Source organism: Canis aureus, chromosome 16, assembly GCF_053574225.1.
Source record: "Canis aureus isolate CA01 chromosome 16, VMU_Caureus_v.1.0, whole genome shotgun sequence".
Taxonomy (NCBI): domain Eukaryota; kingdom Metazoa; phylum Chordata; class Mammalia; order Carnivora; family Canidae; genus Canis; species Canis aureus.
Genome location: NC_135626.1, coordinates 27,555,773 through 27,579,539, shown reverse-complemented (window position 1 = coordinate 27,579,539; position 23,767 = coordinate 27,555,773). Strand labels below are relative to the sequence as shown.

At 37.2% G+C, this 23,767-nt stretch overlaps 1 protein-coding gene across 6 annotated transcripts in view; it reads right to left on the bottom strand.

Moving 5' to 3' along the window:
- TRIM37 (tripartite motif containing 37) overlaps positions 1-23,767 on the bottom strand; it is a 120,527-nt gene that overhangs the window by 1,772 nt on the left and 94,988 nt on the right. For 3 of the 6 annotated variants that reach the window (XM_077852462.1, XM_077852463.1, XM_077852466.1), the window contains 5 exons: positions 19,964-20,269; positions 10,603-10,731; positions 10,067-10,256; positions 7,994-8,133; positions 804-914 (listed from right to left, as the gene is read on the bottom strand). In XM_077852462.1, the coding sequence (XP_077708588.1) occupies positions 804-914; positions 7,994-8,133; positions 10,067-10,256; positions 10,603-10,731; positions 19,964-20,269 (876 nt within the window). The remainder of the gene's footprint in view (positions 1-803; positions 915-7,993; positions 8,134-10,066; positions 10,257-10,602; positions 10,732-19,963; positions 20,270-23,767) is intronic. The other 3 variants (XM_077852464.1, XM_077852461.1, XM_077852465.1) reach the window with 2 other exon arrangements.

Below are 23,767 nucleotides of genomic sequence, written 5' to 3'. Positions count from 1 at the left end.
AATTATATAGCTGACAACTAGCATAAGCCTGACAATGTTATCATTCCAGAAAATCTTGCAGAGGAATGCTTAGACTGATCATTAAAGTCTCTGGATAAAATACTGATAATGGGTGATGGAAGTTAGCTAAACTTCTTGTGCTAATCATTTCACAATGTATACATAATATCAAATCATCATGTTGTACTCCAAAAACAAAGCAAAACTATTAACAATGACTTTCTTTCAGTGAGTTTTATTCCTAAAACTATTTTGGGAGGAAAAAGAAACTTAAAAAAACAATGCTTCCATAAACTAAATGTATTTCTAAGAAATCAGGAATAATCTTTTTAAAAGTTACCTTATCAGCTAGGCTAATAACATCTAAACCCTCCCCAGGGGTTGGCAACCATTTTCTATACAAGGGCACATAGTAAATATTTAGGCATTATAGGCCACAAATTGCCTCTGCCGAAAAACCTTCTCAGTTTTGTTTTTGTTCTAAACAACTGTACAACCTAAAAGCTATTCTCCAGTCACAGGCTGTACTAAAGCAGGTTGCTAACCTCTGCTCCACCAAGTAGCATCCAGCAGGTGTCTGACCAGCCAAAGAGTACTCAGCAAATTCTTTCAGTACTCACCATTTAGTTTACCCCATAGAATGTTGTCTCACAAATGATAGGAATTAAAAAAGAAAAAGAAGCAGAAACAGCAGAGAAGAAGCAGAAGCAGAAGCAGAAGCAAAAGAAGCAGTAGCAGCAACAGCAGCAGCAGCAGCAGAGCTAATTTTATGAATCTCTGTAAAAGAGCACCATGTGCTGCACCTTCGTCTGGGGGCTGCGCCATGAAAGAGTCATCAAATCCTCCCATGCTGGTGTGCTCTTCCTGCTCCTCATTCTCAGTGTCACATTCAATATCACTGTCACTACTCATTCCTGGCAGGAAAGAAGGGGAGAACATGTTTTTGACAAGAAACCATTGCAAGTGATAGGAAAAAGAAATCTCATGTACTAACCTGAGATTCCTAGTGAATTTTACACTGGATCTCAGGACAATATAAGACACCAAACAAAGAAGTAACCACACAAACCTCAGTTCTCTTTAGTTATTTAGAGCAGTGGTTTTATTTTTGTTCTCAAAGATTAAAACTGCCCTTTCCAAAATATCTACAAGTAGTAATTTGAGACCAGTATTAATTTCATTATACAGAGAATATTTTTTCCAAAGCATACAGTTTTTTTCTAGAGACTTTTAATCCTGATTCAATATAAATGTAATTGTTCCTAGCCTAAAACATATATAAACAAGTCACATAAATACACACTTACATGTATGTGTGTGTATAAAAAATTCCAGTAGTTCTAGCAATAAATGAGGTACTATCCCATTTGGGCCACCAATTTTGTTCTCATGTCTATCAGTTGATTTTTAAAAGAAAAAAATCTATAGAAGTACTTCTGTTTCAACAAGACAGTGATCAAGAAATTCTGAAAATCTTTTTGCTACAAACCCTTTTAAATGCTAGAGAAAGTATTAACTTAAAATATTAATTTAACGAAGAGACACATTTAAAGAAAACAAGAAAAAACACAGGTGCCAAAACAAAGATAAGGAAAACCAATGAATCAGATGCTACAGTAGCCCTGGAGAATTTGATGTATCTTTAATATTCCCTTGGACCCTCACAGAAAGGGAGTTGAGTGACTAAATCTTTACCCCCTGCATAAAGATAAAATTTTTATTGAAAAGCCATACTAGGGGATCCCTGGGTGGCTCAGCGGTTTCGCGCCTGCCTTGGGTCCGGGGCGTGATCCTGGAGTCCCGGGATCGAGTCCCGCGTCGGGCTCCCGGCATGGAGCGTGCTTCTCCCTCTGCCTGTGTCTCTGCCTCTCTCTCTCTCTCTGTCTATCATAGATAAATAAATAAATCTTCAAAAAAGAAAAGAAAAGAAAAGAAAAGAAAAGAAAAGAAAAGAAAAGAAAAGAAAAGAAAAGAAAAGAAAAGAAAAGAAAAACCATACTAGAAAGAGTTTGCCTGCTGAGTATAGTCTCTTGTCTGTTTCTGCTGGGCTCAGCTCATCTCAGAATTCAAACTAAGGCCTCTGAGCCTAATTTAGATTTAGGCTTCAAAGTTGAGGTTCAAATCTCAGGAAATGATCATAAAAATTAGTCAGGAGCTAGCATTATTTAAATAAAGCAAATGTAAAATCCCCTGGAGGGAACATTCTGGGCAAGATGGAATAAGCACATTCCATCCCATCTTTCCCACTGAACAAAGCTATGAAACCTGGATAGAATGCATGAAGTAGCTATTTAATTTTAATGTCTTTTTTTTTTAAGGTTTGAGAGAGCAAGCACGTGCACACTCAAACATCAAGTAGGGGGAGAGGCAGAGGAAGAGACTCCTCAAGCAGGCTTCACGCCCAGTACAGAGCCCCACACAGAGGCTTGATTGCATGACCTCAAGATATGACCTAAGCTGAAATTAAGACTCAGATGCTTAACCAACCAAGCCACCCAGGTACTCCATGAAGCAGTTATTTAAGGACTCTGAAAAGTAAACAGGAACAGGAATATTTGGTGTAGACCAGAACTTGAAGTACCACCAAACTGACAGTTTTAAATAAAACCCAGAGTCTCATAATATCATATTAAAAATATTCAGGATACAATCCCAAATTACTTCAGCATATGAAGACCCAGGAAAAGACAATCAACAAATGTCAACCAGTGAACACTCTTGAAGCATATTAAAAAAACCAAACACCTCCTCTCTGGAAGGAAGCTTCCACAATCCTTATGGTAACTCATAAGAATTATCCCCGGGGGCGGGGGGAGGATTTTTTTAGGGGTGGGGGTAGGTGGGACAGAAAAAAAAATCTCAGAAAGGTGTGTTCCAATCAAAATTTACAAAAAACAAACAAGGTGGATAATCTACCTGAAATAAGAGTCAAACAGATACACAAATAGAAGTATAACATCATGAATTTTTCACAAATTGAGTAACTTGTTTAATGTGAAAAAGGGAAGGATAAAATTTTTAAAAATTACCACAGACTTTTTAGAAATGAAAGACATAGTCATTAAAATTATAGTATTAATAGATGGATTTAAGCACAGTTGAAAAAGAAGCTAACAAATTTAAATACAGAACCAAGGATATTAAACAGAATATTAAAGAAATAGGAGATGAAAATCCTAAGAAAGCAGTGAAAATATAAAGGGATAAATGGTAATAGTTCCAATTGTGTCAACAGACTGCCACAGAGACAGTAAAAATAACAAAGACGAGACAATACATTAAGAGAAAATGGTTGAGAATTTTCCAGAATTTATGAAACATACTCTGAATTGAATAAAAATATAACATCAAAATTTGGAAGATGTGACTATATAGTTCTTAAAAATAAATTTATTAAATGCTTACATTAGAAAAATAAGTCTCAATGATCTAAGCATCTACTTTAAGAAACTAGAAAAGGGCAAGTAAACTCAAAGCAAATAAAAGGAATAAAGAACAAATAAAGTCAGCAGGAAAACAACACAAAAAGAATCACGGACACAAGAAGGTAGTTCTTTAAAAAGATAAACAAAATTGAAAAACTTCTAGGGAGACTAAGGAAAAAGAGATCAAAATTACTAATATCATGAATGAAAGAGGGGACATCATAACAGATTCTACAGACATTTAAATGATAACAAGGGAACAGTATAAACAACTTTATGCTCATAAAATCAAGAACATAGATGAGATGAACAAGTTCTCTGATAGATACAAACAACTAAAGGTCACTCAGGTAAAAATAGATGTGAATAGGTATTTTAACTACTAAAGAAGTAGAACCTGTAGTTAAAAGAACTTCTAACAAAGAAAACTGTAGCCCCAGATGGTTTTTTGGACGAATTCTTCCTCTTCTGTTTTCAAGAAGTGTTTGTGTAGTACTAATTCTCCCTTAAATATTTAATAGAGGCTGAAACCTCCTTGTTTGTTCACCCACGCACCCAACCACCAACCAAACTCCCCCCACTTTCCTGCTGTCAAAAGCTAAATGTGGTACTTCTAGTTTAGAGTACACCAGCTACTTCTGTGAAGCACCATCTCCACCTTGTGGTCTGTCATGGAACTGTTGCTAAAAATACAAAAATCCACTTGAACTGAAATTTCTAGGAACAGGCTGCAGTGCTTCTGAATTCCTGACACATTCACAAACAAAGAAATGGAATTCTCTGGATGCTCAAAAACTCCCAAAATCTTAAGTTATTCTTTAAATTCACTTACAAACTCTTTACTCATTATAGGTCTTTAAAAACTTATTTAATTTCTAGTATTTAAAAGAACTGCAGCCTGCAGTGAATATTCAAACACTAGAAAATGCTGTGAACATTACTGGGTGGTATTCAAATAACGTAGTATTAAGAACTCTTAGCAAGGTTTATAGCACTACATACAATCACATGTTGAAAATGTCAATTTAGGGGCAGCCCGGGTGGCTCAGCGGTTTAGCGCTGCCTTCAGCCCAGGGCGTGATCCTGGAGACCTGGGATCGAGTCCCACATCCGGCTCCCTGCATGGAGCCTGCTTCTCCCTCTGGCTGTGTCTCTGCCTCTGTGTGTGTGTGTGTGTGTGTGTGTGTGTGTGTGTGTCTCTCATGAATAAATAAAATCTTAAAAAAAAAAAAGAAAGAAAAGAAAATGTCAATTTCGGAATTATTTTGCTTCCCAAACCTATTTCTTAGAATGCCACTCATATACTATAAACTGATTTACACAGTAGCAGAAAGGGCCATGAACACATATTTAGAGAAGTTCCCTAGCATTGTGAATGTAATGAGAAAGAAAAATTAGTCTCTTCAGCTCTACCTTAATAGTTGGCCTACTGAGTCAACAGGTTCTGCACAACCCACTGCCTTCATTAAGTGAGAGGAAGCAAATACAGCATAAGTATCTGAAATGAAACTAGTCGATGTAAATCAACAGACTACAGTAATTTGCTGTGCCTTACTCCATATATTGCAATGTCTCCTCACTACATTAACTGATACCTAAAACAAACTAGTGATATTTTACCAACTCCAAGAAGCCTGAATATAGGATCTTAATCTCACCAGAGGGTGTCAGTAGGCTTTCATATAACTGGCTATCATTGATAAAAATTATAAGATATTATTAAATGTAAGATTCCACAGAGATGTTAATGTGGAAAACAAATCTGCACCATACAGCAAAAGTTGAAGTAGGGTATTTCTACATCAATCATCTACCACATTTTTTGAGCATCCACTATATGCTAGGTACTGTTAATACTGTACTTATTTCTAATTCCCTTATTCACAAGTGCTCAGATTTCAGATGCTTGGGAAATACATGAACCACTGGTGCAGCAGACACTACTATTTCACCTGCATTACTCCTTTATAATACGGAAACTCAATACTCTTCAACTATGTCCCCTTTTCCATGTGGCCATGTGAAATGGGTCAAGGAGTGGAACCAAAAGTTTAGACTGCCAAGTTTCCTTTTTTTTTTTTTTTTTTGCCAGTGATTAATGAGATACTAAGAGGATGTTAGAAGTTGTTAAGGTGCTCTGATAAAATGGTTTTCCTTGTTGACAGAAGATATATAGAATAAAATAATCCTCTTGTATTCCCAGAATTTTATTTTGACTCTATATGAAGTTTGAAATTGCAGCAATCATCTTGCCAGTTCACTGAGAATGGCAGTGTGAAAGATGGGGGGGAAGGAGGAGTTCTTGAGGACATTAAGCAGCTGTTTTCCAACCCCGAAAGTACCCTATAAGAGTTATGTGAGACTTCATGTTAATACAAGAGTGTAAATTATCTTTTTTTGGTTAAGCCAGCTGATTTCAATTTTTGTAACTTACATTAAAATCTTTCTTTTTTTTGGAGGAGGGAGAGAGACAGACACATACATCCACTAGCATCCCTGAGAACTACACCTTGTACCCATGTGAAACTGTGATCTACCCTGGAAAGTGATTCTTAGAGAATGCTCATCCCTGGTTGAGTCATTCATCTCAACCAGTGGTTCTCAATTGGGGATGATTTTGCCTCCCAGGGGACATTTTTGGTTACCGTAACTCAGAGGAAGTACTGTTGGCACCTAGTGGTTAAAAGCCAAGGATGCTGCTAAACATCTTACAATGCACAGGGCAGCCCTCTACCACAAAGAAATCATCTGGCCCAAAATGTCAATGGTGCTAGTTAAAGAAATCCTGAAGTAAACAATAAGCTCAGGAATTACTTTTTAACCAGCATCAAGTACAATGACAGGGAAATTAGAAGCATTTCCTAAATGCGTGAATTTTTTATATGCTATAAAATTTAAGCCACTACAATTTATAATCAATATATACAAATAAATCAAAACTAGCTAATCAATCCCTACAGGTCATCTCCTTAGAGATTTTTTTTCTTTAAAGATTCTTAATCAAAATATTTAATTTTTAATAAAAAATATTAGTGTTTTAACAATTGACACTTCACTTTAAAAATCCTTTTCATTTAATCTCTTCTACTGAAGTAATGCTAGCTGCCACAGGCACACCTACATAGAGGGAGTGTTTAGTATTCTTTAACTGAAAAACCTGAAAATGCTACCACCCACATACTCTCTTACAGGGCAGCCAGAGGTAGATGGTGGCACCTGCATATTTGCTTTGAACTACAATTCATCAATCACTGAAATTCAAATGAGTGCAGAGGTGGAAGGCTGCAGTTTCAGAGAAATGGGGAAAAAATTTCAATGCCAAATATCATTAACAAAGTTGACTTCCTTTTCTGCTAACATATAAATGACACAACAGTGGCAAAACACATAGCCTTATTTCAAAACACCTTCTGGGACACCTGAGTGGCTCAGTTGGTTAAGCATCTGACTCTTGATTTCGGCTCAGGTAATGATCTCAGGGTCCTGAGATTGAGATTGAGCCCTGTGTTAAGGCCCTGCACTCAGCACTGAGTTGGCTTGTCTCTCTTCCCTCTGTTCCCTCTTGCCCCCCGCTCTCACAAACATGCGCTCTCTCAAAAAACAACAACAACAACAACAAAACAACCAACATCTTCTGTTACTCAAAATTACAAAATGTCTTCTGGAAGAACACATGGACGAATACTGGAAATGTAATGGAGAATGAACTGGTAGAGTTGAAGTCAGTTACCATAAAGGCTTTTTAATTTATTTTTTAAGATTTTACTTATTTGCCTGAGAGAGAGAGAGAGAGAGAGAGAGGGAGGGAGAGAAAGGCAAAGAGCCCAACGTAGGACTGGATCCTAGGACCCTCGGACCATGACCTGAGCCACCCAGGCATCCCATAAGGGATTTTTTTTAAATGATTAAAGTTTGGAATACTTCCATATGAGTGAAGCAATTTACAAACATTAATCAAGACTGACTTTAGTATTCTGTAAAAAAAAAGAAAAAAAAAAAAAAAAAAGACTGACTTTAGGGTGCCTGGGTGGTTCAGTCAGTAAAACATCTGACTTCGGCTCAGATCATGATCTCAGGGTGCTAGGATCGAGCTCAGTGGGGAGTCTACTTGTCCCTCTCCCTCTGTCCCCCCCATGCTCTCTCTCTCTCAAATAAATAAATAAATAAATCTTTAAAAAAAGGCGACTGACTTTAAAAGACACAGTACTAAACACTTAAAAGTCTATGAACGTATCTAATCTTATCTTTGCATACCTAACAAAATTCAATACCTATCATACAGGTGACAACACATTTACTGAATGAGTAGATGAACTATCTGTGGATTACTCCCAACCCCTGTAAACCTCCCTTCTAAGCAAGACATGTCCTTTTATGTAGTCAATTATCCATTTTGCTTTCCTTTGTGCTCAATGTCTTAAGTAACTCCAGTGGCACAATAAATGCTATATTCTGATCAAGAATGTTGGACAGTAATGTCTCAATTACTTTTTTAACTACTCCCAACACCAACACAAAAAGATCATTATTCCCACTTCCCACCAAATTATGACTTTATCATTCCATACCTTCCTCAGGAGCAGCTGAAGCTCCTTCAGGTAGCACAGGCTGTAATTCCCCAGTTTCAGAATTATTTTCCAAATCAGTCCTTTGCATTCCTTCCAGACGGCCTCCTTTAGCATTAGCCCTCAAAGAAGGGAGAAAACACCTGATATTTTTGTATAACTAGTCAGTGATACAATAATCCATATTTTCTTCTTGTCCTGAAACTGAGGTTGAAACCAAGTAGGGTATATGGCATTGATGTTTAATACTAAATTTCAAGTACTTTTTTTTAAGTTCACTACAAGAGACTAACAATAAAAGGTTAGAAAATGATGGACTGTATCAATGTCAATATCCTGGCTACAATATTGTTATCAGTTTTGCAAAATGTCATCATTAGGAGAAACTGGATAAGGTGCAAAAGATCTCTCTGTATTATTTCTTAGAACTGCACGTGAACATGTAATTATTTCAATAAAAATTCTGATTAAAAGACAAAAATAGAAGTCCTAAATAATTAATGTTCTCATTAATATGGAAAGACTTCAGGGATATTACTGAGAAAACAGGGTGTACTTTTTGTATTAAAAAAGCTATATAGTCAGTTGCCTAAATATGCATAAAAACTGAGATGACATAACATATATAAAAAATTAAACACAGCAGAAATGTGTGTGGCAGGAAGTTGGAAAATTAAGCAGATGGGAGACAAAACTGGGGAAATTTTACTTAATATTATTTTTTTACTTCCATTTTTGAGCCTCTTATTATTAGTACTTAAAGTTTTTGCTTACAAACTACTTTAAATCAGGCAAGGAAAAAAAGACACAAGTTACAAAACACCACATAAGCCAGGCTGGCAATACAATTAACTGTAAAATGAAGGTTATCGCTAAGAGCTGCAGATTTTTACAGAGGATTTTACAGTCTAGAAAAAATAGTCTGTTCATATACATTTAATTGTTATGACTGAAGACAGATATAAATATATCCATAAAGAAAATGTAAAAGCTAGTTGTAGTTTCAACCTAAGAGGAATATGTATAAAATTAGGGTTGGTTATGGGAAGGATAAGACAATTTCTAATGATTCTAACACCTTTCCACCGCTTAAACTAGAGCTAAAACAGAAAACTAAGCCATACCAGCTTAAAAATTGTATAAAATTGTATTAAATTAGGTAAACTTAAGGGATGTTAATCTCTAAATTTAATTCAAAGTTCTTTCCAAAGTCTCCAAGGTAGAACTATGCCGTTGTTGAAATTTAGAAATGTATCTAATATCCATAAAATAGATCAGCACATTCACAGACAACATATTCCATAATCATTCTTTTTAATGAATGGCAGTTTAATGGACTTTGACGGTATCTGAGTTTTTGTTTCCTGGGCGAAAGATAGAGGCATTGACTACCATATAGTAGAAGTCTTTTGAGAAATTGAGTTTTGAAGACATTTGCATATGGAGGAAAAAAGTGAGATAAAAGTACAACAGCAGTGTTAAAATGGCCAGAAGTGCTTTGTTCCATACAAAATATGTGTAAAAGACCTATGATATGACATAATATAGCCCAGCACAAAGGTCTCTGAAAAAATGTGGAGGAAATAAAAAAAAAAAAAAAGGTTGACACATACATCAAAAACTCACAAGGCAGAATTCACACAAGGTTACACACACTTCAGTAAAAATGATCTCTAACATAATAACTTCTCTCATTTCATTTCATTAAGAAAAAAAAGGTCTCTGATACTTTAGTTAAATTTTAATACAACAAATACTTTGCTAAAAAACGAACAATGTGGAAATTTATTCATTACGATGTAGAATTTAAAAAGCTCAAACAAGGGCAGCCCTGGTGGCTCAGCGGTTTAGTGCCGCCTTCAGCCCAGGGCGTGATCCTGGAGACCTGGGATCGAGTCTCACGTCAGGCTCCCTGCATGGAGCCTGCTTCTCCCTCTGCCTGGGTCTCTGCCTCTCTCTCTCTCTCTCTCTCTCTCTCTCTGTCTCTCATCAGTAAATAAATAAAATCTAAAAAAAAAAAAAAAATTCAAACAAAGCTATTAGCTATTATTCCATTATATAAACAAAAGAACTTACCCCAAGGTGACCATTTTCCTCCTTTTCTCAACAGCAGGTAAACCACTGAAAACAGCAACGACAACAGCATCTGAATCCAAAGCTTGACACTGCCGGTCTTCGGATTTTGGCAGAATATCACTGATACTTCCATGTGATAAGGCTCTGGGAGAACTGTGCCTGCTCCCAGACTGGGAGCTTCCTGAGGAGCCTATAGAAAAGAAAGGGGGGATATTCAGAAAGAAGGCAAACAAAAGCTCTCTAGTCTCCACTTTAGAGTATCTCCTACATACACATTTTTAAACTGCAGGAAAACTCAGAACCAATTTAAAAATATATACTAAGTTTTTTCATGCCAAATACGAATCCAGAATATGCAGTCTAATGGCTGCATTTTCTTACTGATGGGCCTCTTCTCTTGTGAGATCAAGGAACTTTCAAATCAAGTTTCAGCATTTTGGTGTCTTTAAAGATCTAAATCTATGTGCACCCTAAGATCAATTTTAAATAACAGACATCTACCCACCAAAATTAAATTCTAAACTCTCCAAATTTACCTTCAGATGGAGTTTGACAGTCTCCCTTTGAACGGCTATTTTCCCCAGAGTCTATTGCTCTTCGAAGTGAGAGACTACCTGCTATACTGGACCGAGGAGGCTTAGGTGAATTACTCTTCTTATTTGTGGCTGCAAAGACATTTAAAAATATTTCTGAATAAGATAAAATAGCATAAAACTCACTACACATAGGTAGTCAGAAGGAGGCTAATCTTACAGAATGTTTTCTATCTATTGCATCCAAAAAACCCAAGACACTCTGGTCCCAAATGGTTTATTTGGGGTTTTATGTGAAAAGTATTCCTACTTTGCTACTTGTGGAACAGTCTTAACCTGAAAAATATCAGTAAACTCCAAAAGAAAAATCCTACCAGATATGAACTCCAATTTCAATGCCAAAGTATTAACAAACACTTGAAAATGATAAATTATTGGATTATCAAGAAAATCACTGAATTAGAAACAAATCACAAATATAATGCTTCAAGATATTTAGAGCTAAAACAATAATTGGGAAAAAGATGTATAGCCTTATAATGAATTAGAAAAAATATGAAGTGGGCTAATGCATGCACAGACTTAAGGAGCTAGAAAAAGAATAAAGAGAAAGCAGAAGACATGCATTTAAATATAACAAACAGGATTAGGAGGTAGGACACTAGACCAAGAACTGATTTTATATACATACATATATACATATATATATATTTTTTTCTTTTAATTTTTATTTATTTATTCATGAGAGAGAGGCAGAGGGAGAAGCAGGCTTTCTGCGGGGAGCCTGATGTGGCACTCAATCCCAGGACCCTGGGATCATGAACTGAGCCAAAGGTAGAGGCTCAATGACTGAGCCACCCATCCGTCCACTGATTATCTTTTTATAGACCAGCAAAGCACAATCAAAAAATGAAATTAAGTAAAAAATGCCATTTACAAAAGCATCAAATAGAATAAAATACTTAAGAAAAATTTAAGACTTAACATTGAAAACTATCACACACTGCTGAAATAAAGAAATTTTTTAATCCTTCCAATAAATGCTTAATAAAAAATAAATGAGAAAAATACTGTGTTTACTGATCAGAAGGCCTGATATTGTTAACATGGCGATACTCCCAAAATTTATCTACAAGTTCAAAACAATCCATATAAAAAGTCCAACTATCTTTTAAATTTTATTAACTTTTTTAAAGAGATAAAGAAAGCAAGAGAGGCAGGGCAGAGGGAGAAGGAAAGAGACTCTTCCAGGAGACTCCCAGATGAGTGAGTGAGGAGCCCAGTGTGGGGCTCATCTCCATGACCCTGAGATCATGACCCTGAACCAAAATCAAGAAGTCAGATGCTTTACTGACTGAACCACCCAAAACCCCAATGGTCTTTGTAATTGCAGAAAGTGATATGCTGATTCTAAAATTCCTATGAAAAGATCCAGATACCCAAAAACATCTTCCAATGGAAGACTCACACTTCTGATTTTAAAAACTTGCTGTAAAACTATTAGCCAAGATTGTATGGCATACTAGTGTAAAGACAAAAATATAGATCAATGGAACAGAATTGAGTGAGAGTCCAGAAACAAACCCTTACATTTATGGTCAATTAATTTTTGACAAGGAGGCCAAGACAATTCAATGGACAAAGGAAAAAAAAAAGATGGACAAGTGTTGGCAAAGATATGGAGAAACTGGAACCCTCAACTGGGTTCTAATTAGGAATTGGATGGGAAAGCAAAATGTTACAGCTCTACTGGAAATAGTTATGGATGGCCATACCTCAAGAAGTTCTCCTATAACCTCGCAACTCTTCTTCTAAGCATATGCCCAAGATAAATGTACATGAATGTTCATAGCAGCATTGTCCATAATAGCCAAAAAGCAAAAAAAAACACTACATAATGCCTACCAAATGATGTGTAGGTCAACAGAACGTGGTACACATATACAATGAAGTAATGATTCAGCCATAAAAAGGAATGAAATAATACATGCTACAACCTGAATGACCCTTGAAAATGTTATGCTAAATGAAAGAAGCCAGACATAAAGGCCTCATAGTGCATGATTCTACTTACATGAGACATGCAGAAGTAGTAAAACCATACAGAGAAAATAGACTAGAGGTGACCAGGAGCTAGGGAGGAGGGAAAAATGGAGAGTGACTGTTCATGGGTATGGAGTTTTTGGATAGAAGATGATGAAAATGTTCTAGACAGTGTTCTATTCTAGATAATGGTGATCATCACACTACTTTGTGAACATATTAATAACTGCTGAACTGTACACTTGAAAAAAAAAGATGTGAGAAAAAATTAAGAGCAATTTTTCCACTGCAACATATATATAAATAATATGGTCATTCACCAATAATACATTCTGCTAATATATCATTAAATTAAAATAGAAACAAAGGCAGAATTTAATGTAATAAAAAGAAGAGAGTAGATAAAATAAATCCAAGAAATAGGTCTTTGAAGAGATGAATTAAATGGACAAGTCTCCAGCAAGTCAAATTAAAGGACAAAACAAGAAACCACTTATAAGCAAAATAAGAGAAAAATTAATAGCCCATATTCAGAGGCCTTTGTTTTTAATTTTAAGATTTTATTTATTTATTCGTAAGAGACAGAGAGAGAAGTAGAGACATAGGCAGAGGGAGAAGCAGGCTCCCTATGGACAGCCTGATGTAGGACTTGATCTCAGAACCTGGGATCATGAACTGAGCCAAAGGCAGATGCTCAACCAACCAGTGAACCACCCAGGTGCTCCTCAGAGGACTTTTTAAAATTTAAGAAACCAGAATAAATGGCTTTATATCAATACATTTAAATATCTAATAAAACGAGTAATTTTCAAGGAAAATTAATTATGGCAATTGGTTTAAGGGGAAATCTGAGACCAAGAAACACAAAGAAATTAAACAGTTTGTTAAAGTTCTGTCCCTGAAAGAACTACTAAATGGCTTTATGAATGAGTTTCATTAAACTTTAAATTTTTTTTTAAATTTTTATTTATGTATGATAGTCACACAGAGAGAGAGAGAGAGAGAGAGAGGCAGAGACATAGGCAGAGGGAGAAGCATGCTCCATGCACCGGGAGCCCGACGTGGGATTCGATCCCGGGTCTCCAGGATCGCACCCTGGGCCAAAGGCAGGCGCCAAACTGCTGCGCCACCCAGGGATCCCCGAGTTTCATTAAACTTTAAAGGAACAGATGGAATCCCTGGGTGACTCAGAGGTTTAGCACCTGTCTTCGGCCCAGGGCGTGATCCTGGAGTCCTGAGATTGAGTCCCATGTCAGGTTCCCTGCATGGAGCCTGCTTCTCCCTCGCCTGTGTCTCTGTCTCTGCCTCTCTTTCTCTCTGTCTCTCATGAATAAATAAACATTTAAAAATATATATATATATATATATATATACATATATATATACATATATATATACATAAATAAAGGAACAGATAAGATTTTAAATAATTTCACATCACAGAATAGGATAAAAGCTTCTGAATTTATTCCATAAGGCTGGCATAAAATTGGAATTCAAATAGATTAAGGATAACGTAACAAAAATATGTTTCAATTTTACTTATGACTACAACAGTCAAGAATACTAAGTAAAATGTTAGCAACCCGAATATGGCAATATATTAAAAAAAAAATTACACTTCTACTCTCAAATAAATAAATTTTTAAAAATTTTTAAAGGGGGGTGCTGGGTGGCTCAGTCAGTTAAGTGCCTGACTTTGGCTCATGTTATGATCCTAGGGTCCTGGGATCAAGCCCTGTACTGGGCTCCCTGCTCAGTGGGGAGTCCTGCTTGTTCCTCTCCCTGGGCCTCTCTCTCTGCTGGTGCTTGGTTGTTCTCTCCTGTTTACTCTCCCCAGCCCTCAAACAAATAAATGAAAAAAAAATTTTTTTAAATTACAAATTACCAAAACCAAATAGAATTCATTCTATTTTGAAAATGGTCAACATTAAAAAATATAATTCTCGGGCAGCCTGGGTGGCTCAGCAGTTTAGCGCTGCCTTCAGCCCAGGGTGTGATCCTGGAGACCTGGGATTAAGTTCCATGTCAGATTCCCAGGATGCAGCCTGCTTCTCCCTCTGCCTGTGTCTCTGCCTCTCTCGAATAAATAAATTTAAGAATATATATATATATATATATAAAATTCTCTAAGTTAAAATAATCAGACAAAATAATGATCATTTTGATAGATGCCAAAAAGCACAATTCTGTACAACTTTTTTTTTCTGAAGATTTTATTTATTTATTTGACAGCACACAAGCAGGGAGAGCAGCAAAGGGAGAGGGAGAGGGAGAAGAAACAGGCTCTCTGCTGAGCAGGAAGCCCAACATGGGGCTCGATCCCAGGACCCTGGAATCATGACCTGAGCTAAAGGCAGATGCTTAAACCAACTGAGCCACCCAGGTGCCCCAATTCTGCACAACTTCTTCAAAAAACAAACAACAACCTCTTAGTAAGTAGAAAGAGGTAGTTTGGTATGATGGTGAAAGCCACAGGCTCTGTGGTTCAAGGTCTTGGCTCTGTCAACTACCACGGTGAAACTCTGAGAATGCTGTTTAATGCTCTGTGCCTCCATTTACCTATCTATAAACTGGGGATAAAAACTTGTCTCAGAGTTGCTGGGAATAAGTGAGTTAATGCACTGTGACTTAGAAAGATATCCCACACAAAGTAAACAGTAGCAATTGTTGCACACAGTAATTATTAGCAATAGAAGGATATATCTTTTAACTTGGCAAAAACTATCTACATATAGCAGGGGCGCCTACGTGGTACAGTTGGTTGTGTGTCCAACTCGGTTTCGGCTCAAGTCGAGATTTCAGGATCATGAGATGGAGCCCCACCTCAGGCTTTTGCGCTCTGCACAATGTCTGGTTTGAGATTCTTTCTCTGTTTCCTCCTTCTGCACCTCCTGCTCATAAGCTCACACTCCCTTCTCTCTCTCTAAAATAAATAAATAAATCTTGAAAAAATATATAGCAAATTTTGTACTTGAGAAAAAAAACTGAAAGAACCCCTAAACAATGAAAAATGAAAAGTAAATAAGAAAGGAAACAACAAACCATGATTATTTGCTGATTGATCATCTACTTAAAAATTCAAGATAATTAACTGAAAAATAGAATTTAGAAATTTCACCGAATGGGCTGAACACAAGACAAACATGTAAAAACCAACAGTCTTCCACTAGTGACAAATAATTAGAAAATATTATGGGGGTGGGGGAAGAAATCCCATTCACAATAGCAACCTAAGTTATAATCTATCCAGAAATGAATATAACAAGACATATACAGAACTTTTATGAAGATAACTAAAACTGTGAAGTATAAATGAGAGGAGCAGGAAAAAAAAAAAAAGCAAGTGACAACAGAAGGGAGGTACCTGCAAAAATAGGTAACAAAAGCTTTTTGCAAAAGTCCATCCAAAGAGCAATATTTTTTTTGTTTTAGATTGTCATTTCCTTGATAACTAGATGAAGTTGAGTAACCTTTGAGATGTATACTGTTCATTTGTATTTCCTCTTACATTAATTACCTAATCATAACCTTTACTCCATTTTCTACTGAACTGTCAGGCTTATTTTAGAACTCTATGTATTTGGCAATCATCCCCTCCTCCATTCATCTCTACTGGATTACTACACCAGTATCAAGCATTAATATATCCAATGCTAATAAACACACACGGTTCAGAAATAAATGTTTACCTATATGTTCAAATTATTTCTTTTTTTTTTTTTAAAGTAATCTCCATCTCCAACATGGGGCTCGAATTCACAACCCTCAGATTGAAGAGTCACACACTCTACTGACTGAGCCAGCCAGGAATCCCTTTAATGATTTTTAACAAGGGTATCAAGTTCATTCAATGATGAGAGGAAAAATCTTCTCAACAAATGGTGCCAGGAAAGCTGATATCCACAAAGAAATGAAGTTGGGCCTAACACAATATACAAAATTAACTAAAAACAGATCCAGGACATTTATAAATACATGAATCTAAAGCTATAAAACTCTTGGGACGCCTGGGTGGTGAAGTTGGTTAAGCATCAGACTCTTGATTTTGGCTCAGGTCATGATCTCATGGTCATGAGATCAAGCCCTGCACTGTGAGATTGAGCCCTGTATAGGGCTCTTGGCTCAGTGGGGAGACTGCTTGAGATTCTCTTTCTCTCCTTCTCCCTTTTGCCCCTTCCACCACATGTATGTGTGTGCACTCTCTCTCCTTCAAATAAATATATCCTTAAAAAAAATCCCTTATCAAATATATGATTTGCAAATACTTTTTCCTATTCTGTGGGTTGCCTTTTCACTCTGTTGATGCTATCTTTTGATGGTAAAAGTTTCTGTTTGATTTCAGGGTTGTAAGTTAAAGCCCCACATTTAAAAAAATAAAATCTCGGGGGGGGCACCCCATTTCAAAAATGGGCAAAGGATCTGAATGGACATTTCTCCAATGAAATGGAAATATATACGAATGTCTGATGAACACTATAAAATGTTCAACATCACTGATAAATGTGAATCAAAAGCACAATAAGATAGTTAAGATACCACTTCACACTCGTTGGTATGGCTTTTATCAAAAACAAAACCAAACCGTAAAATTGTAAGTGATGAGGAAGATGTGGACAAACTGGAACCCTTGTGCACTATTAGGTAGGAATGTAAAATGGTGCAATCTCTATAGAAAACAGTATGGCAGTTCCTAAAAAACTTAAAAAATGAATTAACATATGATCCAGCAACTCTTTTACGTATGTCCAGAAAAATGGAAAGCAAGGTCTTGAAGAGATGAACACCCATCTTCACAGCTGCATTATTCACAACAGCCAAAAAGTGGTGACAATCTAGTGTCCATCAAAGGATGAATGGATAAACAGAAAGTGGTATATATACCAACACACTACGGAGTACTATCTAGCCACAAAAAGGAAGAGAATTCTGACACATGCTACAACATGGATGAACCCTGAGGACATTACAGTAAGTGAAATAAGCCAGACACAAAAGTGTGTTTCCACTTATACAGGGTACCTAGAGTAATAAAATTTAGAGACAAGAAGTAAATAGTGGCTCCCAGGCCTGGAAGGAGGAACAGTAGAGAGTTAGTTATTGTTTAACAGATACAGAGAGTCAGTTGTGCAAGATAAAAAGAGTTCAGCAGATGGTAGTGATGGCAGCACAATGTGCATATATACTCAATGCCATTGAACAGTACTACTTAAAGAGGTTAAGACAGTAGATTTTGTTTAACAGATTGTGGTAAATTTTCTTTTAAAAATTGAACACAGAGTGGTGCCTGGGTGTCTCAGTCAGTTAAGTGTCTGACTTTGGGGTCCTGGGATTGAGCCCCATGTCAGGCTCCCTGCCAAGCTTCTCCCTCTCCCTTCCACTCTCCTTCTGTGTCAGATAAATCAATAAAATCTTAAAAAAAAATTGAGGATAGAATTATCCTATGATTCAGCAATACCATTTTGGGTATGTACCCAAAAGAACTGAAAGTAGAGACTCTCACAGGTATTCATAACAGCATTAGTCACAATAGCCAAAAGATGGAACCAACCCAAATGTCCATCAATGTATGAATGGATAGATGAAATGTGGTATATACATGCAATGGAGCCTTAAAAAGAAATGAATTTCTGACACATAATACAATATGGATAAACCTTGAAAACATTATGTGAAAAAAAATAAGCCAGACACTAAAAGACAAATACTGTATGGTTCCACTTATGTGAGATATCTAGAAGTCAAGTTCATAGAAACAGAATGTGGAACAGTGGTTGACAGGGGTGGGGGTGGAATTATTACTTAAAGCGTACAGAATATCAGTTTTACAAGATGAAAAAAGTTCTGTGAATGGACAGTGGCTACTGAATTTAAAAATATCTAAAATTCTTAAAGGAGCCACCTACACTTCAACTTGACACCTCTCAATGGCATGACCACTGTTCCTTTCTGGAGATATTGTCCCTTATAGTTTTTTCTAATTAATTAGTGGTTTTTTTTTTTTTAAGATTTTATTTATTTATTCATGAGAAACACAGAGAAAGAGAGGCAGAGACACAGCAGAAGGAATAGCAGGCTCCATGCAGGGGAGCCCAACGCGGGACTCGATCCCAGGTCTCCAGGATCAGGCCCTGGGTTGAAGGTGGCACTAAACCGCTGAGCCACCCGGGCTGCCCCAGTCCCTGATTTTAAACAGCATCTGATACTGTTGATTTCCATCCATCCATCCATCTATCTATCTATCAATCAAGATTTTATTTATTCGAGAGAGAGAGAGGCAGAGACACAGGCAGAGGGAGAAGCAGGTTCCATGCAGGGAGCCCGACATGGGACTTGATCCCAGTCTCTAGGATCATACCCTGGGCTGAAGGCAGCGCTAAACCGCTGAGCCACCCAGGCTGCCCCCACTATTTATATCCAGCTGTGACCTCCTAAGGTTCAGATTTATGTACCATTCACCTGCCTAGAAGATATTTTTACCAGAATAACTAGGAGACATCTTAAACCTAATAACCTAAGATATTTCAACAAGAAATCCTAATTTCTTGCCCCCACCCCTCCCAAACCCCACACTAGCCTTTTCCTTATTTGATTTGCATCCAAATTAATGATAGTACCAGTCACTAAGTTGCTGGAACAAAAACTTAAACATCAGTCTTATTTTTTTTCTTGCCCTACACAACACTATCTAGCCTTTCTTGCCAGGGTTGTGGGAAAGAACTGAACCCTCTTGGTCTAAAATATTGGTTCTGAGTAATGAACCAACTTCTCTCCCATGTATCTAAAATAGTAATAGTTATATACCATCCTTGAGGGAATTAACAAAGATGGGAACCTCAGTCAAGAAGGGCTGCTAGACTATGAGCAAGTCTATCTACTCACTGTAGTAACTCTAGAATAGGGCACCATATTTCACACACGCTATTGTTATAGGCTGTTTTACAACTCCTCCTCAACCCCTTTCAGACCCTTCTCCATATAACAAGTAATCTTTGTAAACGGTAAATCAAATCATAAATGCCCCCTACCCTCATTTTCATTCTCTAGAGACTTCATCCTAAAATCAGAATAAAACTCAAACTCCTTATCTAGGTCTTACAAGTCCATACCTGATAGAGACTCTGCCTCCTCTATGACTTATCTCCTAGCAGTCTCCCCTCTGTGATTCAGTCAGTTTTGAGTGGGAGAAAAGGCTGTATATATTTGTAGTCTTAATTTGTTGTATGAAAGACAAATAATATTATTCCAAAAATAACCCATTCTCTAGCTTCCCAAATGACACAGGGAAAATGACACTAATAATAGGATCTTTACCACTTACAGTTTCGTAAGTAACAACCAGCAACTGATGACTTGGCCAAGAGCTCCATTCCCAAATCCTGTAATCTGCTGGAGTTTTCGGTTCCACATGCAGCTAGAGCTGCCTGGTCAGCAGAAAAAAGGCCTGCTTGCATGTCTCCAGAAGCAGCATTGCTTTTGATTTCTGAAAGTGTATTCTTTACATCAGTTTTCACACATCGAACTTCAGCCATTTGAGTTTTGAGTCTTTTCAGCATCTTTAAATCAGAGGGAACTCTCCACATTGCCTGCTGTTTCCTTTGGTCTTTATCTTTTCGAGAATATGATGCTTTAGAGACAAAGTTACAAGTTATGTTAATACAGGCTTAAAAAAATTTTTTTTTAAAAATACAGCCTTTAACATTCATGAAATCATTCTATACTGTCAATATATACAAATGATGTGTAAAAAAAACTAAGGTATTGGGCAGCCCCGGTGGCGCAGCAGTTTAGCGCCGCCTGCAGCCCGGGCTGTGATCCTGGAGACCCGGGATCGAGTCCCACGTCGGGCTCCCTGCACGGAGCCTGCTTCTCCCTCTGCCTGTGTCTCTGCCTCTCTCTCTCTCTCTCTCTGAATAAATAAATCTTAAAAAAAAAAAAAAACCTAAGGTATTAATAATAAAAGCATACATTAAATTCCATTAATGAAAATAAAGATTTAAGTATCCTAACTATTCAGATCTTCAAAGTTAGAATCTGGGTCACATTATAACCACTCAAATCTGAGTTATTTAATTATAAAAGTCTAAAAAAGCTGCCCTACTGCCTGTGCTTTCTTCTTTATACTTCTCCATTTTTCTCAAATTCCTACACTGAGCTTTCATCTTCATAATTGAAAAAATGAAGAAAAAAAAAAAAACCCTAGAAGCCAAACAGTCAAATCTGCTATACATAGTATATACAAATACATACATTCCAACTAACTTTAAAAAGTTGTGAAATGTAGTTACTATTAAGTGCCATGGAACATCATGAAGGAATAGTTCCTTGTCACTGAGTCTCTGTAGTCTCTTCCCAGAGAAAGATTTTTCAACTCACCCACCCACCCTGCAAACATTAAAAGGAGAGGCAGATTTTGAAAATCAAAGAACGTTATGATGGACTCAAAGCAAAAAGAAACCAAGCACTATCCCCCAAAAAACAAAAAACGGGGAACTAATACGCATTAATTAGACAAAGAACAAGTCCTCATTAGCAGGAATGACACCTAAACCTGCCTACACATTGCAGCAACCTTCTACCACAGAAGAGGAAGTAGAGGAAAAAGTAGACCTTGTCTACAGCCATCTCCCAACTTCTGCCTTTTCAAAAGGACTCAGACTGTGTTTGGGTATCAGGCGGTCAGGTGCTCAAGTAGGTGAGCTCCCTCCTTTGGCCCCAGGGCATATGGGTTCAGGAATGGTTTAGTAAGTTCATTCCTCTGACAGTGTTTAATTTTTTTTTTTAAAGACTTTATTTATTCATAGAGACACACAGAAAAAGAGAGGCAGAGACACAGGCAGAGGGGGCAGAGGGAGCAGCAGGCACCATGCAGGGAGCCTGACGTGGGACTTGATCTAGGGTCTCCAGGATCACGACCTGGGCTGTGGGCAGCGCTAAACCACTGCGCCACCGGGTCTGACAGTGTTTAAAGTGGATTCATGACTCACTTTCAGCCAAAAGTCTTCTGGGCAAGATTCTTCTATCTTGATAGGAAGATTTTACTGCCTTTGTTTATTTAAGAAACATCCAGAACTTACTGAATGTCAGATTATCTCATTTAATTCTCTCATATTAGTTCTCTGAGATAACTAAATTCTATTTTTATCTTCATTTCATTTTATTTATTCTGTGGTAGGGGAGAGGCAGAGGGAGAATCTTAAGCAGGCTCCACACTCAGCACGCAGCCCAACATGGGGCCTGATCCCACAACCCTGAGATCATGACCTGAGCCAAAATTAAGAGTTGGATGCTTAAACAGCCATGCACCCAGACACCCCTAGAAAGAATTTTTGTAAATGAAGTAAGGAGAGATTTTAGAAACCCAGGATTTGGTCTCAGATCTACCATTTTGTTGCTGTAACTTTATAGAAACCTGCCAACTTCTGAGTCCATTATTTATTTGGAAAATGGAGATAATAATATATACCTAACAGGGCTGTCATGAGGCTCATAAACATTGAGAAGACTCAATGTTTATGAAAAGCATTCTGGGACGCCTAGGTGCCTCAGCAGCTGAGTGCCTCCCTTTGGCCAGGGTGTGATCCTGGAGTCCCAGGATCAAGTCCCACATTGGGCTCCCTGCCTCTCTCTGTCTCTCATGAATTAAAAAATAAATTTAAAAAAAAGCATTCTGTGGTATAGTCCCCATCCAAACTCTTTCCACCAAGATGTCAGAAATTGTTTTCTAAAACACTAATCAGATATTACTTTCCTGCTTACAATCATTCGTGAGAGCACCAGCCTCGCATCTGAGGCCCATTATCTCATTTTTAGTGGCTTTATCTTCTGCCTCTACCCCAAACATATCCCAATGTTTTGATATTACTTGAAACTCTGTAATCCACAGGCAATGCTATATCCCACTTCTATACTTTACACATGTCTTATTTCCTTTGCTTTCTCTGTTAACCCACACTCATCAGAGGACATCTGAAATGTCTACTCCTTTAGGCACTTAAACCACCAACTGCCTTCTCTTCTTTCAAATCAATTCTTACCTAATTTTCTATAGTACTTGGAATATACTTCCATTGCAGCACTTGTCACCTTACAGTAAGAAAGACAAACATACAGACTGTGAACAACTTAAGGGTGCCGATTACATCTTAGTGATCTTTGTATTCCAGGCTAACCTATGGCATAAAATATTCAAAATGTTTCGCTAAATAAAGTCTTTACTGATTAAATCTTGCACCCCACATCTACATGGACTTAAATCTGTATTAAGTCACATGATTCAGTTTATTACTAGAAACTGACAAGGATTTTAAAAAGTGAAAATCCCAAATGGGAAAATACAAAAAAAAAAAAATTTTTAGACAAACCTCCTTCATTTGATAATCAGACAACCAAGCCTGTTTCAAATGTTAGGCACTGTGCTGGTCAGGGAATACGACAGTGAACAAGATGAAACCTCAGTCTTTGTCCTCACAAAGCTCACAATCCAACTGGAAAAATGAAAAATAATTTCAGTACCATACGGTAACTGCCAAGACAGGAAAGCGTAATGGGATCTTCTATCACAGGAACTTGACAATTTAAAGAAACTGAAAATACAAAACCTTCCTGAATGTGACAGGTTATGAAGTTAATTAGAATTGCCTGGGTGGCTCAGTTGGTTGAGCATCTGCCTTTGGCTCAGGTCATGGTCCCAGGGTCCTGGGATTGAGCTCTGCATCAGGCTCCCTGCTCAGCAGGGAGATTGCTTCTCCCTCTGCCCCTAATGCTCACTCTCTTGCTCTCTCCCTCTCTCTCAAAAGAAAAAAAAGGAGTGAGTTTCATCTGTAATAATTCTTTCCTGTCATTCAGTTATAGCCTTCAAGATTGACAATTCTCTAAAACTTCTCCTCTAGACTTCAATATCTATCAATGCTACTACCATCCTGGTCACCTAAACTTCTTCAGAGTCCTCTATACCATATTCTACCTGGTTGCCAAACCCTATAACTCCAACTTCACGAGATTCCACATATTACTATTGCCATGCTACAATTAAAATCTTAATTATATATAAAGCAGATTAGTGTATACCTTAGAGGTTAAGTAGAACTTTTATAATGTCAGATGAGGGGATCCCTGGGTGGCT